The sequence below is a fragment of the Gymnoscopelus braueri genome (assembly GCF_963280865.1).
Source record: "Gymnoscopelus braueri genome assembly, chromosome: 14".
In the NCBI taxonomy this organism is placed as follows: domain Eukaryota; kingdom Metazoa; phylum Chordata; class Actinopteri; order Myctophiformes; family Myctophidae; genus Gymnoscopelus; species Gymnoscopelus braueri.
Window position 1 is genome coordinate 39,513,669 of NC_137619.1, and position 15,473 is coordinate 39,529,141.

The window sequence follows — 15,473 nt, forward strand, 5'->3', positions numbered from 1 at the left end:
AATTAAGCAAATTCTGCCCTTAAAAGGGCAACCCCTAAAAATTATGCATTGCCCTTTGATACATTACATAATCTTTATATTTAACCCATTCAATCCGGGAACACATCTGTGTCATTTTTAGATTTCTTTGGGCTATTCAAAAATAGCAGATCTACAAGCTCGTAGTGCGGCACCGAGTGCCACGCTATACAAGCTTGTAGATCTGCTATTTTTGAAAAATCGTGAATATTTGTGCAAATCTTTTTTTTTTTGTAAACATTTGTAACTCAAATATATATATTCAAACTAAAGATTTGCATACATTTTCACAATAAAAAAAAAAGAATTGCAGATCTACAAGCTCATAGCCCTCACGAGCTTGCAGATCTGCTATTTTTTAATAATCAAAGAAATGTAAAAAAAATATATACAGATGCGTTCCAGGTCTTAATGGGTTAAAGCGGTTCACAGCCCGAAATTCATCTGCGATCCAAAATTATAGATGAATATATCAATATCTGTGAGGGTGGGCATCCATGGCTGTCACTTTAATTGAGAGGCAGAACATTGCATATTCAAGTATATGGTGCTGATGCATCAGGGCTGCTTCGACCAATCGGGAGTCCCGTGCTCTCCTATTCGCTGAGCGCATTGCACTGTGAGGGGAGGGCTCTGCCTGCGTGTGTGTGTGTGTGTGTGTGTGTGTGTGTGTGTGTGTATGTGTGTGGGGGTGTGTGTGTATGTGTGTGGGGGTGTGTGTGTGTGTGTGTGTGTGTGTGTGTGTGTGTACGGGGAGGAGGGGGGTATCTGCCTTTTGCGCTCTTCCATTCAACCTCTGTAGTCAGCAGAATGAGGTGGCTGTAAGCACAGCTCTCAGCATTCAGGAATATAGCGCAAGAAAGGAAGTGGAAAAGTGTGATAGAATAGAGACAGAGAGACAGAGAGACAGAGAGACAGAGAGACAGACACGCACAGAGAGAGAGAGGGAGAGAGACACCGAGACACAGCAAGAGAGAGAGTCACTGAGAGCAGTCAGACAGACAGAGAAGGAGAGGATGAAGAAGGGAACCACTGCAGCTGTACTAAATCTGGGGCTGTCACGCCAGCCTTCAGCAGAGCGGTGAGCAACACAGAGGAAGAGGAGGAGGAGAGAGCCAGAGGAGAGGGAGAAAAAGGAGTGCTTTTCTATTTATTTACTGTTATTATTTAAAGAGGAGGGTCTATACTCTACGAGGCTGTGGAACCAGCAGGGATGGGAACCGGCGCCGGAGCCGTTTCCTTCAGAGGATCAAACTTCAAGCAGAGGGAAAGAAGTGTCTGTGGAGGAGGAGGGGTGTCTGACTGAGAGTTGATCTCTCTCTCTCTCTCCTGGAGGAGGAGAGTGACCGAGAGGAGCAAGACAGAAGGAGGAGGAGGAGGAGAGTGACCGAGAGGAGCAAGACAGAAGGAGGAGTAGGAGGTGAAGGACCGCAAAAGAAGAATAGAATCGGATAACAAACAAAACTAAAAGGTGAAACGCCAACTCAACGAGTGGATCTATCTTGACGTTGCGCTTCTTTTCCCCTCTGTGTGTGTGTGTGCCCCACAAACTCTCTGCTGTCCTGGTCCACAAGTCTCCATCACTCCATCACTCCCCCACACACACACCTCCTGCCGCTGATGGCTGGATGACTTCTCCTCCTGCGCTCCCACTGCTCGGCAGTTGAACCACACTCATGGTCGATGCCAAGGGAAGGAACATGAAATGTCTGACGTTCTTCTTGATGCTTCCAGAGTCGGTGAAGGGCAAGTCCTCCTCCAGCGCTAAGAGCTCCAAGAAGGGCGGCAGCGCCTGCAGCGGCAGCAGCGCCAACAAGCTGCCCCCTGTCTGCTACGAGATCATCACGCTGAAGAGCAAGAAGAAGAAGAAGATGGCTGCAGATATCTTCTCCTCCTCCTCCTCCTCCTCCTCCTCCTCCAGCAAGAAGCCGGCTTCGGCCGCCTCCTCTTCCTCCTCCTCCTCCTCCTCCTCCTCCACGGTCCAGCAGTACCAGCAGCAGAACCTCAACAACAACAACACCATCCAGAACTGTAACTGGCAGGGGCTCTACTCCACCATACGGGAGAGGTAGGTCCTCCAACACCAAGCGGGTCGGTTCTGGGCGGGACTTTTATCTCAATAGTTCTCAACAGTTGTCAAAAGAAACTCTTGAGCACTGAGAAAAAGTAACGATTCCCATTTTTAATCAAGTCACACCGCGGATGTTTACAAAAGAACGTAGATGGTTTTAGAATGCGCCTACACCTACACTTATTCATAATATGCACAGTCACCTACTATTGTGCCTTTCAACTCAAGCTTCTACAATGAAATTACTGTAATGGGGTGTGTGCGTGTGTGTGCGTGTGTGTGTGTGTGTGTGTGTGTGTGTGTGTGTGTGTGTGTGTGTGTGTGTGTGTGTGTGTGTGTGTGTGTGTGTGTGTGTGTGTGTGTGTGTGTATGTGTGTGTGTGTGTGACATGTGTGAGAGAGAGACAGACCAAACAGACAGACAGACAGATAGACAGACCGACAGACGTGGGTGTGTGAGTGTGTGCGTGTGTGTCTGTGTGAGTGTGTGTGTGTTTGTGTCTGTTTGTGTGTGTGTGTGTCTGTCTGTATGTCTGTGAGTGTGTGTGTGTCTATGACATGTGTGTGAGACAGACAGACAGACAGACAGACAGACAGACAGACAGACAGACAGACAGATGGAAGGGACTAAGAGAAGATACAAAATGGGTCAAGATAGCCTGCCTACTAAAGAGCGGAGAGCGGCGGTAAACAAGAACAAGGGGGGAAAAAGGACAAGATGCACAAGAACAGAGTGTTTGTGTGTGTGTGTGCATGTGTGTCTGTGTGCATGTGTGTGCGCGTGCGTGTGTGTGTGTGGGTTGATGGGTGGGTGCGTGTGGGTGGGTGTGGGTGGGTGTTCCCCCTGCCCTGCCCTACATCTGCCGGGGTGCATCTCTGTTTACGTCCTTCTAGCAGGTCTTTGCAGACATTGTTGCTCTGACAGAAACAGGGCGGACGTGCACACAGGGTGGGTGGGTGGGTACACTAGGTGGGTGCGTTTGATACGCACATCAACAGGCAGTACAGGGGGTTTACTCTGTGCTTAAAAGCTAAATATTTACCTTGGCCCTATCAGTAGAAAAGACCCCAGCTGGCCCACAGAGCAAAGTGTTCACATTCAGAACCAGCTCTTTGTTGTCTCTCCAGAAACACTATGGAGCCGTTTACCCAGCCCTGCATGTTCAACCATGTCAATAATATATGAAGATAAATAATGCTTTATTGTTTGTCCCATTCTATGGGAAGTGGGGGGTTTCCATTGAGCACCCTAGACAGACAGTTTGATCATCGTGTTTTTTACCCTTTAGGAAGTACTTATGTATTATGTTAAAATGCTTTGAAACTAGCATTATTTCATGTGAATATTTAGGCTGTGACATCGCTCTGTTTGTCGGGTAATAATAGTGCCGCAACAAGCTGACGATTTGTAAATCAACCAGCTCTGAAAGAGTTGCCTTGAGCTACTACTGGTGAACCTCTTAATAATCAGCCTTTGTAGTTTATTTTTCCTCTTCTTTTTTTTTTGGACTGCCATAACAAGATCAATGCATTCACTTTAATGTTTTTATTGAAAAATTAAAGAGATTATACTGCTTTATATTGCCTATGGCCACCACTTGGTTTATTTCAAGTTTTACCACGAGGGCGTATGCATAATGAATTTAGTGTCTATGGCACTTTTCGATTTTCTCTGCTCTCTCTTCTCAGTCACATAGAAAAACTAATTTGCAGAGTGAAACAAAATTAATGCCATGTCTCTCTCCTGTGTTTTTCTTTTCTTATTTTTCTTTTTCTCCCCAAGAAACTCTGTCATGTTCAACAATGAGCTGATGGCGGACGTGCACTTTGTGGTGGGCCAGACCGGAGCGACCCAGAGACTGCCTGGACACAGAGTAAGAGTTTGCATCAACCGGTCCAACAATCACCATACTGTAGCACACTATGTTCATTTTCACTGCCGTAAGCAGTGGTGGAAAAAGTACTCACATGTTTTACTTAAGTAGAAGTATCAATACTGCAATGTAGAAATACTCCGTTACAAGTGAAAGTCCGGAATTCAAAATATACTTGAGTAAAAGTACAAAAGTATTGGTGTCAAAACGTACTTAAAGTACCAAAAGTAAAAGTACAAAAACGTTTGAAAATAGCCGATCTACAAGCTTACAACGCGTCGCGACGTGTTGTGAGCTTGTAGATCAGCTATTTTCAAATAGCCTAGGTATAAAATAGGGCTAAAGTGGTTAATGTGTGTTTCATTGCGAACGCAGCGGAAGGAGGCTTACTATGAAACCGTGCTCGGGTTGTGTGTCTGTGTGCAGTATTGTGTGCACTACCTGTGTGCAGCCGCGCCCCCATGTGACTCACGCTCTCATTGGCTGCTGACAGATCTCAGAGTGCACTACAGTGTGGCTGAAATCCACCTGCCCCTGGGTGACTAATTACACTCCTCTGAGAGAAATATAGCAGCTACAGTAAAGAAAATCACACCCAGTGTGAAGTGGGCGGTGTGGTCACAGTGGTCATCACAGTGATGGAAGAAGTGATGGAAGAAGTGATGGAAGAAACCATAACTTAAAAAAAATAAATTTATGTTTTTTTTAAAGTTATGGTTTCTTATAGGGCTATGCACATGTGTCATGTTTCCCTAGCCAATCACAGTCCTGAATAGACTGTGATTGGCCAATCACGGTGCAGGGTTAGGGGGGTACATTTGTGGCCAATCACAGCGCAGGATTTGGTGTGCAAATATCCAAACCTCACATATAGGGGCGGTTTCACCGCCCAAAAAACACATCTAAAAGCATCTACACGAGTTCATCTATTGGGATATCTAAGAATTCCATGTCATTTTTGCATATTTCAGGCCGGATGGCAAGTTGAAAACGTCTTAGTTTGAGGACAGTTTTACATTTCCTGTTCTCACTAATTTAACTGTACCACCCACTTCTCTACAATAGCTCATTCCTTTCTATTCTTCTTATTGTTATTTTCGAGCTGCGTTTGCTTTCCGCGTTCGCGCATCTTACTTGTAACGTAAGAATGTATATCTGCAAAGTAACTAGTAACGAAAGTTTTCAAATAATTGTAGTGGAGTAAAAGTACAATATTTGCCTCTGAGATGTAGTGGAGTAGAAGTAAAAGTATAGACAATTTGAAATACTCCAGTAGAGTAAAAGTACCTCAAAATTGTACTTATAAGTACAGTACTTGAGTAAATGTATACTTAGTTACTTTACACCACTGCCAATAATGATAGCGCACACTGTTCATTCTTACTGCCTGTAAAGGGTCCAGGTGGCTACATTTGTAGCCACGCTCAAGAGTTATAAATGGATACATATGAACACTGAGGTTTTTACTGGGCCACTGAGTGTGTGTGGGTGGGCGGTCGGGGGGAGGAGGGGAGAGGGGGGTGAATTAACAAACAGTCTGTCAGCTCACTCAGTGTCGTTGGGTATCATCACACTATCAGCATAAAAAGTAATCTTGCCTCATCGCCGGCGGAGACGGAATCCAAAATCCTTTGTGTGCGGCTCTCAGTTCCGCACCGTGTGTCTCTCTCTCAGACGCTCTTCAATTATTTATGCAAATGAGTCTGAGAGATGGAGAGAGAGAGGGGGAGAGAGAGAAAGAGAGATGGAGAGAGAGAGAGAGAGAGAGAGAGAGGGGGGGGGGAGAAAGAGAGAGAGAGGGGGGGGGGGAGAAAGGGAGAGAGAGAGAGAGAGAGAGAGAGAGAGAGGGGGAGAGAGAGAGCGAGAGAGAGAGAGAGAGAGAGATGGAGTGGATGAAGGAGGAAGGGGCTGTTCCTGTTCCTCTTCCTCTTCAGCAGTCATCTCACACGTTCTTCTCGGTTTCTCTCCGTAAGCTCGTTTTACAACTAATCAACTTTTTAGTGGAGCATGGATCCCATGACACACACAGGTGGAATAATAATAAGCAAGGTATCTCGCCTCTCCCATTAACACCTTTTGTCCTCATGATAATGACATGAAGGACTTAAGAGAATTGTACTCATTTCCATAAAATGTGTTATCGGTGCGACTACAAACATATCATATTCTTCCACTGTTTTAAACTGGTCGAGGCGTTCATTTACAGCTGAACTGACTTTGTATGAGTTCCTCTCTGACCCCATTGTATTTACCAGATGTTCACATCAATTATTGCTCGCCGTTCATAACATTTTCATAGATCACGCACCACCGGCAAATAGCACATTATCCTTATCGCTCTATTTGAATATGACTAGAACAGACCCGTTAAAAATTTGGCAAGGGACTTCGAAACAATGATTTTTACCATTTTGAGACAGCAGCCCATTCTAAAACCACACTGTCAGATGGTCCATGTATGAGTGAGTCATCCTTTTTACAAATTATAACAGAGTCCAATATATTAGTCTGTGATGAGTTGCTGCAATGTACTCTGCACATTTATGGATGGCAGTTAACCAAGGACATTGTGGATGATTTGACTGCTCTCTGCTGAGGGCCGTGTGCCAACGGGGATGATGACGTTCTGTCCAACTATCTTTATGGCTTCCATTTGGCAGGAATTCAGATTGGCATTACGATGTAATTCATAAAAAGTTATAATATCTCTCCCAGCGGATGACACAGCTATGCTAAGTATGCACACACACTTTTGTTTTTGTTTCTATGTTGTAACGGCTGACTCTAAACAGCAACAGAGTTTCAAAGAAACAAGAGAAAGAACAGGACATCCTTGCTCTAAATAGACGCCTCTAGTCATTGTAAAATGAGCCGAGCCATTTCCAACAGTTGTGTCTGTGTCATAAAAATAACTACTTTGTTCGTATTACATGTTGGTCCTTCTAGTCTATATTCAAATCTAATCAATTTAGAGCAAAACATTTTGAGCAAAACATTTTTTTTAGAACTTGTATTACGGACCCCCAGCCAGTGGTGTAAAGTAGCTAAGTACATTTACTCAAGTACTGTACTTAAGAACAATTTTGAGGTACTTTTACTTTACTGGAGTATTTCCTATTGTCTATACTTTTACTTCTACTCCACTACATCTCTGAGGCAAAATATTGTACTTTTACTCCACTACAATTATTTGAAAACTTTAGTTACTAGTTACTTTGCAGATATAAGTTATTACATTATAAAACATACATTAACCACTTCAGCCCTATTTTATACCTAGGCTATTTGAAAATAGCCGATCTACAAGCTCACAACGCGTCTCTAACAGAGTACTTCTACATTGCAGTATTGATACTTTTACTTAAGTAAAACATATGAGTTTGTGTGTGCGAGACACACACACACACACACACACACACACACACACACACACACACACACACACACACACACACACACACACACACACACACACACACACACACACACACACAGACGACAGCAGCACTTGAGTATAATTTATGGAACCTCATATACCACACTTCCTGAAATTATCTGGGAACACTGTCTTGCGTCCAATTTCATCATTAGCCGAGAAAGTTCATTAACATCAGCTAAATTGAACTGCTGCTGCACCCTATTCACTTGTGTTATAAGGATTTCCTGTTTTGTCACGAGATGCAATCGCTATTTCTTTCCCCCCTCGTCCTCAGGGGAAATAGAAACTGGTTTTTTTTCCTATGGGTTCAATCACTTCACTGCATAGATGGTGGAGTGAAATGCTGTTCAATATCTGCAAGGACAGTGATTCAAAGAAAATGTAATCATAACTGAAATACATCACAAATGTACAAGTTTTACACAATTACACGTTACCCTTTCTGCCACATAACATGCCCCACGTTTACAAGAAGAATCACAGACCATATACAGTCATGAATTCATTGTATTTATTATACACAGTGGTGGAAAAAGTACTCAATTGCTTTACTTAAGTAAAAGTTTCAATACTGCAATGTAGAAATACGATCTGGTACAAGTAAACGTCCGGAATTCAAAATGTACTCGAGTAAAAGTAGAAAAGTATTAGCATCAAAATGTACTTATAAAGTACCAAAAGTAAAAGTACTCATTATGCAGAATGTCCCATTGCCAGTTTTCAAATGTATAAAAATCATTTGAAAATAGCAGATCTACAAGCCCACAATGCGTCGCTTCGCGATGCATTGTGAGCTTGTAGATCGGATATTTTCAAATGGCTGAAATGTGTATAGGGCTGAAGTGGTTAATGTTTTGTAATAACAATAATAATCAAAATCTACAAAGTAACTAGTAACTGAAGTTTTCTAATAAATGTAGTGGAGTAAAAAGTACAATATTTGGAACCGAGATGTAGTGGAGTAGAAGTAAACGTATTGGAAATTGGAAATACTCAAGTAAAGTACAAATATCTATATATAACCCTTAAGTACAGCAGTTAGTTACTTTCCACCACTGATTATACATCATGCATGTAGTTTGTACCGTAGGTATTTATTTATGTCTCTCTCCTCTTGTTTTATCCACAGTATGTTCTGGCTGTAGGCAGCTCGGTGTTCCATGCCATGTTTTACGGCGAACTGGCAGAAAATAATGATGAAATCCGCATCCCAGATGTGGAACCAGCGGCGTTCTTGGCCATGCTGAAGTAAGCATCCACATCTTTGCCATCATTATACATTTTTACTGTACATCCCATTCCTTCAGTCATTCTCGCTCCCTGCTGTGTCCTACGGTGCCTTTTATCCCTTAACCCAGGGGTCTTCAACAGGGGGTACTCAGAGTTACTACAGGGGGTCCACCAAAATCTTTGTGTGGTGGGAGACCATTAGCTGAAAATAGCAGATCTACAAGCTCACAACGCCTCGCGCTGCGAGGCGTTGTGAGCTTGTAGATCGGCTATTTTCGGAGAGTCTGTGTAGAGGGGGAAAAAGAGCAGACCAAGTACAGAGCCAACGGTCAAGTTGACTAAATATTGAGGTGTTTAACCCTTGCATTGTGTTAGAAAACTGCATCCACTTGTGGTGTTAGCGGGTCATTTTTGACCCGTGATTTAAATCAGCCCAAAATACTCAAAAAATAAGTATTTTCATTTTTTTTCCTCCCACCTCATAGCTGACTTGTAATGCATTCATATCCATGTAAACACTTTTTAAAATATTATGTTGGGTTAGGGCTAGGGTTTCATCTTTCAATATATCTCGTTTTCTATTATAAAAATGTTAAAATTCACTCATTAAATTTCCTATAATGAAGGCAATGGATAATGATGTTATCTAGCTATAATATAATAATTAAGAATAATAATTAGAACACACTTCCAAAAAAAATACATTAAAAAAATACTTGTTTTCTTTTTTTAACTTTAAAAAATGTTAAAATTATTAAAAATAGTGACACTAGTGGTGTTTTTGAGACCATCAGAATTAATTAAAATGATGATAAATAATTTTGTTGCGTTAAAATGGTTATTTCTGAGGATATCATGAAGCCTCGTTCCAATAAAGAAATGTAAAGGGTACTTTTTACTTATTCAAACTTGAAAACGGGTCAAAAAAGACCCTAACACAATGAAGGGTTAAAAGGTTAACTATCTGAAAATACACATTAGAATGAATCCAACTATCTTTGTTTAAGTTTAATCTGCAATATCATTTTATACAATATTTAGTGGGGGTCCCTGCTTCGTCTCTCTCTCTCAGCTAGGGGGTCCTTGGCCTGAAAACGTTGACGACCCCTGATTTAATCTTAATGCAGCTTCGGGTTCATTGGTGCTTCCAGGCTGTAATTATTCATTTGTTTATTCAAGCACACCGACTATTACACAGTCTCACGGGGAGGAAATCATTTAAAACAGTGTGTCTTGGTATTTTTGGGGTTATGACTTATTGATCAGAAAGCACACGTATAAGTCTAACCTCTTTCTTTTATTGTAGGAAATAATTAACTTTGGAGCCCAAAATCTTTTACAGCCAGTGTTTAAGCTGGTTAAAATCGCATTAAACTTTCTTACTTGACTAAATACTTCGCCTGCGCACAGTCTTTAAAACAGTGAAAATGTTAATAGGATTAATTACACCTCTAAGGTTTTGAAATGGAAGATAAAAGATAATTCAAGCGTCCTCTTTTGAGATGCAGGATCTAGTTATCAACGATGTGTTGCAAAACTGCAGTACTTTTCCCCTTTAACCCTTTAAGACCGGGAACGCATCTGTGTCATTTTAAGTTTTCTTTGGCTATTCAAAAATAGCAGATCTACAAGCTTGTAGATCTGCTATTTTTGAAAAACACTTGAAAATGTGTGCAAATCTTTTAATGTATATATTTTTTAAAGCGAACATTTGTAACTAAAATCTTTGCTTCTGGGTGATTCTACAAATGTCTTCTAAATCCTAAATCATAATATCAGTGGATCTCAAACTTTTTTCATGTCAAGGACCCCCAAAATGATATGTATTTGGCCGTGGACCCCCCATCTCAAAATATGATGTTCCAGGGACCCCTCAGGAGCAAAGATTTGAGTAAAAAAATATCGCTTAAAAATAAATCACGATAAATAAAAAAAAGCAGATCTACAAGCTTGTAGCGCGGCATGAGCTTGAAGTTCTGCTATTTTTGAATAGCCCAAATAATGTGTGCAAACTATGCAAAGCGTGTAGGAGGAATACAATATCACTGTGGGCTCTGATCGAGCCCATTCCTCATGCCCATATTTTAATTTCACTGCATTTAGAAACTGTTCAGCCATTTTCATTAATATCCAACTGTTTTGGGTTTATGTTTTTATTTTGTTTATGATATGCATGCAGCAGTGAGAACATGTGCAATGATCTCAGTGTTGTCTTGCAATGATTCATTCATTGACATCCACAAAGTGATTCCATAGGAATCGTGTCAGAATCTAGATTCCAATTAAGTCAGTCTTCTTTCAAGTCACATACTGTAGTATCGTGGGAGCGTATCAATTGTTTAGAACGTACTATAATTGTGACACATAAAACAAGCTGGCATCCTCCTTACTGTACGTTTTCATTTCCAACAGGTACATTTACTGTGACGAGATCGACTTGAGCGCCGACACGGTGTTGGCCACTCTCTACGCCGCCAAGAAGTACATCGTCCCCCACCTGGCGCGCGCCTGCGTCACCTTCCTGGAGACCAGCCTGAGCGCCAAGAACGCCTGCGTGCTGCTCTCCCAGAGCTGCCTGTTCGAGGAGCCCGATCTGACGCAGCGCTGCTGGGAGGTGATCGACGCCCAGGTAGGGATGTTAACAATTCATCTAGAATCGATTAACCCTAATCCCTAATCGATTAATCGATTACCCTTTAACAATGTATTCGATTAAAATTATCGATTTTCAATTAATAAAAAAAATATTTTTGAAAAAATATATTATTATTATTTAACTTTTTTTTTGGGGGGGGGGGGGGGGCTAGTGAAAGTTACAGGTATGGTGTGTGTGATATAAAATGTGAGTTTACCATAATCACAGTAATCCTTAATCATATTCCATCATTTTTAAAGGGTTTTTGTAGAGAAATGAGACAGACTCTATAGATAGAGCACTGCAGAGGGGAGGTGTGTGTCTGTGTCCAGCTGATGCTCGTTGACTCTTTTTATATACATCAAGGCAATGATGTTTCTGCAGTCATTTTCGGTTTCGGACAAGAATTTACCTTTTGGTCCTAAAAAAACGCCGCTTATCAATGAATCGATCGATAAGGTATAATCAATTATCAATTCATGCATTAATCGATAATTTGCATCCCTATATGTCCAGGCCGAGTTGGCGCTACGCTCCGAGGGCTTCACCGACATCGACTCCCAGACCCTGGAGAGCATCCTGCAGAGGGAGACGCTCAACACCAAGGAGATCGTGGTGTTCGAGGCGGCGCTGAGCTGGGCCGAAGCCGAGTGCCAGCGGCAGGAGCTCGCCATGTCCATCGACAACAAGCGCAAGGTGCTGGGCAAGGCCGTGTACCAGATACGCATCCCGACCATGGGCCTGGACGACTTCGCCAACGGCGCGGCCCAGTCGGGCGTGCTGACGCTCAACGAGACCAACGACATCTTCCTGTGGTACACCGCGGCCAAGAAGCCCGACCTGCAGTTCGCCAGCGAGCCCCGGACGGGCCTGCTGCCCCAGCGCTGCCACAGGTTCCAGTCCTGCGCGTACCGGAGCAACCAGTGGCGGTACCGGGGTCGCTGCGACAGCATACAGTTCGCGGCGGACAAGAGGGTGTTCATCGCCGGGTTCGGCCTCTACGGCTCGAGCTGCGGCTCGGCGGAATACACCGCCAAGATCGAGCTCAAGCGCCAAGGCGTGTTGCTGGGCCAGACCCACGGCAAGTACTTCTCGGACGGCTCCAGCAACACCTTCCCAGTTTGGTTCGAGTACCCGGTCCAGATCGAGCCGGACACTTTCTACACGGCCAGCGTGGTTCTGGACGGGAACGAGTTGAGCTACTTTGGACAGGAGGGCATGACGGAGGTGCAGTTTGGGAAAGTGACATTCCAATTCCAGTGCTCGTCGGACAGTACCAACGGCACGGGGGTGCAGGGAGGACAGATCCCAGAGCTCATCTTCTATGCTTGACAGCATCCTGTGTGCGTAAGATTTGACTGGTTTCCACAGTACAACTACTACTGACATGAAGCCACAGAACTTCTTTTGTAGATAGCATCAAGTCTTTGTGATATGAAACTATCGCCCATTTGCACAAGGATGTATCTCCTGTTAATATGTATTTCTGTGACGGCTGTGCAAAAACCTGGTCAGTATTCAATGTATTAACCCTTTAAGACCGGGAAAGCATAATTTGTGTCATTTTTAAGATTTATTTGGCTATTCAAAAATAGCAGATATACAAGCTCATAGTGCGGCACTGAGTGCCGCACTCTGAGCTTTGTAGATCTGCTATTTTTTTTTTTATCGTGAACATTCGTGCAAATCTTGGAATATATATTTTTTTAAGCGAACATTTGTAAAACATTTAGTTCCAGGGACCCCAAGAAGCAAAGATTTGAGTTACAAATGTCAGCTTAAAAAATAAATTAAAAAAATCGGATGATTGCACACATTTTCATGATTTTTTTAATAGCCCAATTTTTTTAATAGCCCAAAGAAATCTTAAAAATTACACATATGCGTTCCCGGTCTGAATGGGGTTAACAGGGTCTCAGATGTTTTGACTGAAGCCAGATGGTCATTTTGGACCAGGACCACGCTAAACGGCTCAAGATTTTTGTCCTGCGCATCAAATGTGCAGCCAAAAACAGCACCGGGATTGTGTGCTGGATGTGTATATATATGTAAAATCTGAAATGTACATAGTGCCAGATTTGTGGCAATGCAGAAGGTATCTAATATGATGAATATGCTATGTTTATTATTATTTCTATGCTTGCATAGGATGCACATATACTGTAGTATATAGCCGCAATAGTTCACATTCTATTCTATTAGCACCTCATGAAATCACCCCCATGGCGATCAGTGTTATTATAGAATTGTAACACAAGGCTATGGGATACTTAATAATAACATAATATTCCAAACCACGATTAATGTAAAAAAAGAAAAAAAGAAAAAAAAGTATAGTAATGTGTAATATCCATTATTAGGCATTTTGTATTTGAGTGTTTGCAATTGAATCTCCAGCTTTGTGATACTCTGAATACAGCGGCAGAAAGGGCACATGAGCGGGTATGAGGGGGGGGCTTCGACTGGGGTGCAACCAGTGGTGGAAAAAGTACTATTTTTTTTTGCTTAAGTAAAAGTATCAATACTGCAATGTAGAAGTACTCTGTTAAAAGTAAAAGTCCGGAATTCTAATTGAGGAAAAGTACAAAAGTATTGGTATCAAAATGTACTTAAAGTACCAAATGTAGAAAGTGCTCATTATGCAGAATGTCCCATTTCACAAATTTTCAAATGCATAAAAATGTCAAAAAATCTTTTGAAAATAGCAGATCTACAAGCTCACAATAAGACGCATTGTCAGCTTGTAGATCGGCTATTTTCAAATGGCCGAAATGTGTATAGGGCTGAAGTGGTTACTTTATGTTTCGTAATAATAATCTAAATCTACAAAGTAACTAGTAACTAAAGTTTTCAAATAATTGTAGTGGGGTAAAAGTACAATATTTGCCTCTGAAACGAAGTGGAGTAGAAGTAAAAGTACTGAAAATTGGAAATACTCCAATAAAGCACCTCAAAATTGTACTTAACTCTTTCACTGCCAAGAGTATTTTCATAAAGTACTCCCCCAGTGCCAGAAATGTGCGTTTTTTTTAATTTTTTAATTTTTAAATTTTTCATTCAAATAAATGATCTGATTGGGGTTTTAAACCCATAATACAGTTCTACCAGTAGAGAGCAACAAATCGACACATTGATGATCTCGCTGGCTCACTCGCCCCCTCCCAAACAGGCTGACGTCATATCCGGTCCTAACCGGATGTTGACATTTTTGACATTCGTTGATCGGGCTAAATTACGATGCGATACACGACTACGATGACTGATCGTCACCCAGACAAAAGAGAGTAGACGTGGACCTCTCCGTTCGTTTTTTATACCGTGTGAAAAACCGTGACTTTCCCTATTCTGGCCGAAAATCACCGGAGAAAAACAACGTGACCCGGAAATGAATTTTTTTTTTACATCCGGCTCCGGGTGAGTCTGAAGGAGTCAGGAAGCGAAAGTGATCATGAAAAATAATCAGAATAGCGCGACCACAGTCAAAAGTAAAAACTCGGGATTTCTCGTGCTGGCACTGAGGGTACTCTGGAAAAACTCGGGATATGTCGGGGCGTGGCACTGAGAGAGTTAATTACAGTACTTGTGTAAATGTACTTAGTTACTTTACACCACTGGGTGCAACCTCCATCTCTCTAGCATGTTCTCTTATGCCACACACACGCTCATCTCAACCACTACAGTGAGATTTTGGTTAGACTTCACTACATTATGTTTACAGTGAAAATTAGGATTTTTTTTACACTGATCAGTGATCACTGATCACCGTGCCATACAGCAGTGGTTTTCAACCCCTTTCATATCAAGGCCCATTCATTATTTATTTGGCATTTGAGCCACGGACCACCATTTGATGAGATTTAGCCTCTCAGACCCAGGACTTATTATTGAATATTATAGAATATTTTGTTGTCGTTGGATAAGATTTTGTCCACAATTCCATGCTGTAGGCCTATTGATGTTGGTACCGGAGAGATGACTGGCAAACGTTGATCAAAATAACAATTCTTTAATTAAAGGACGACTTCACCCATTTTCAACCCATCTTCATATAATTGGTCCACTAATGCTCATGATAAAATGGTACAATTTTTTTCCCTACTCGGTCTGTGTCTCAGAGGAGAGCTGTGGACAGTACAGAAACCCGTCTACCAGTGACATCATTGGTAGGCAGGATAAGATTTCACATTTTTTATTTTTATTTTTTTAG

At 42.0% G+C, this 15,473-nt stretch overlaps 1 protein-coding gene across 1 annotated transcript; it reads left to right on the forward strand.

Annotated features, from left to right (window-relative positions):
• Positions 1–1,694: 1,694 nt before the first annotated feature.
• Positions 1,695–12,598, forward strand: btbd3b (BTB (POZ) domain containing 3b; the record flags this gene model as incomplete). The annotated part of the gene is made up of 5 exons (XM_080448726.1): positions 1,695–2,086; positions 3,872–3,962; positions 8,531–8,649; positions 11,044–11,260; positions 11,783–12,598. The coding sequence occupies 5 exons, from the start codon at positions 1,695–1,697 to the stop codon at positions 12,596–12,598; spliced, it is 1,635 nt and encodes a 544-aa protein (XP_080304852.1).
• Positions 12,599–15,473: the final 2,875 nt, after the last annotated feature.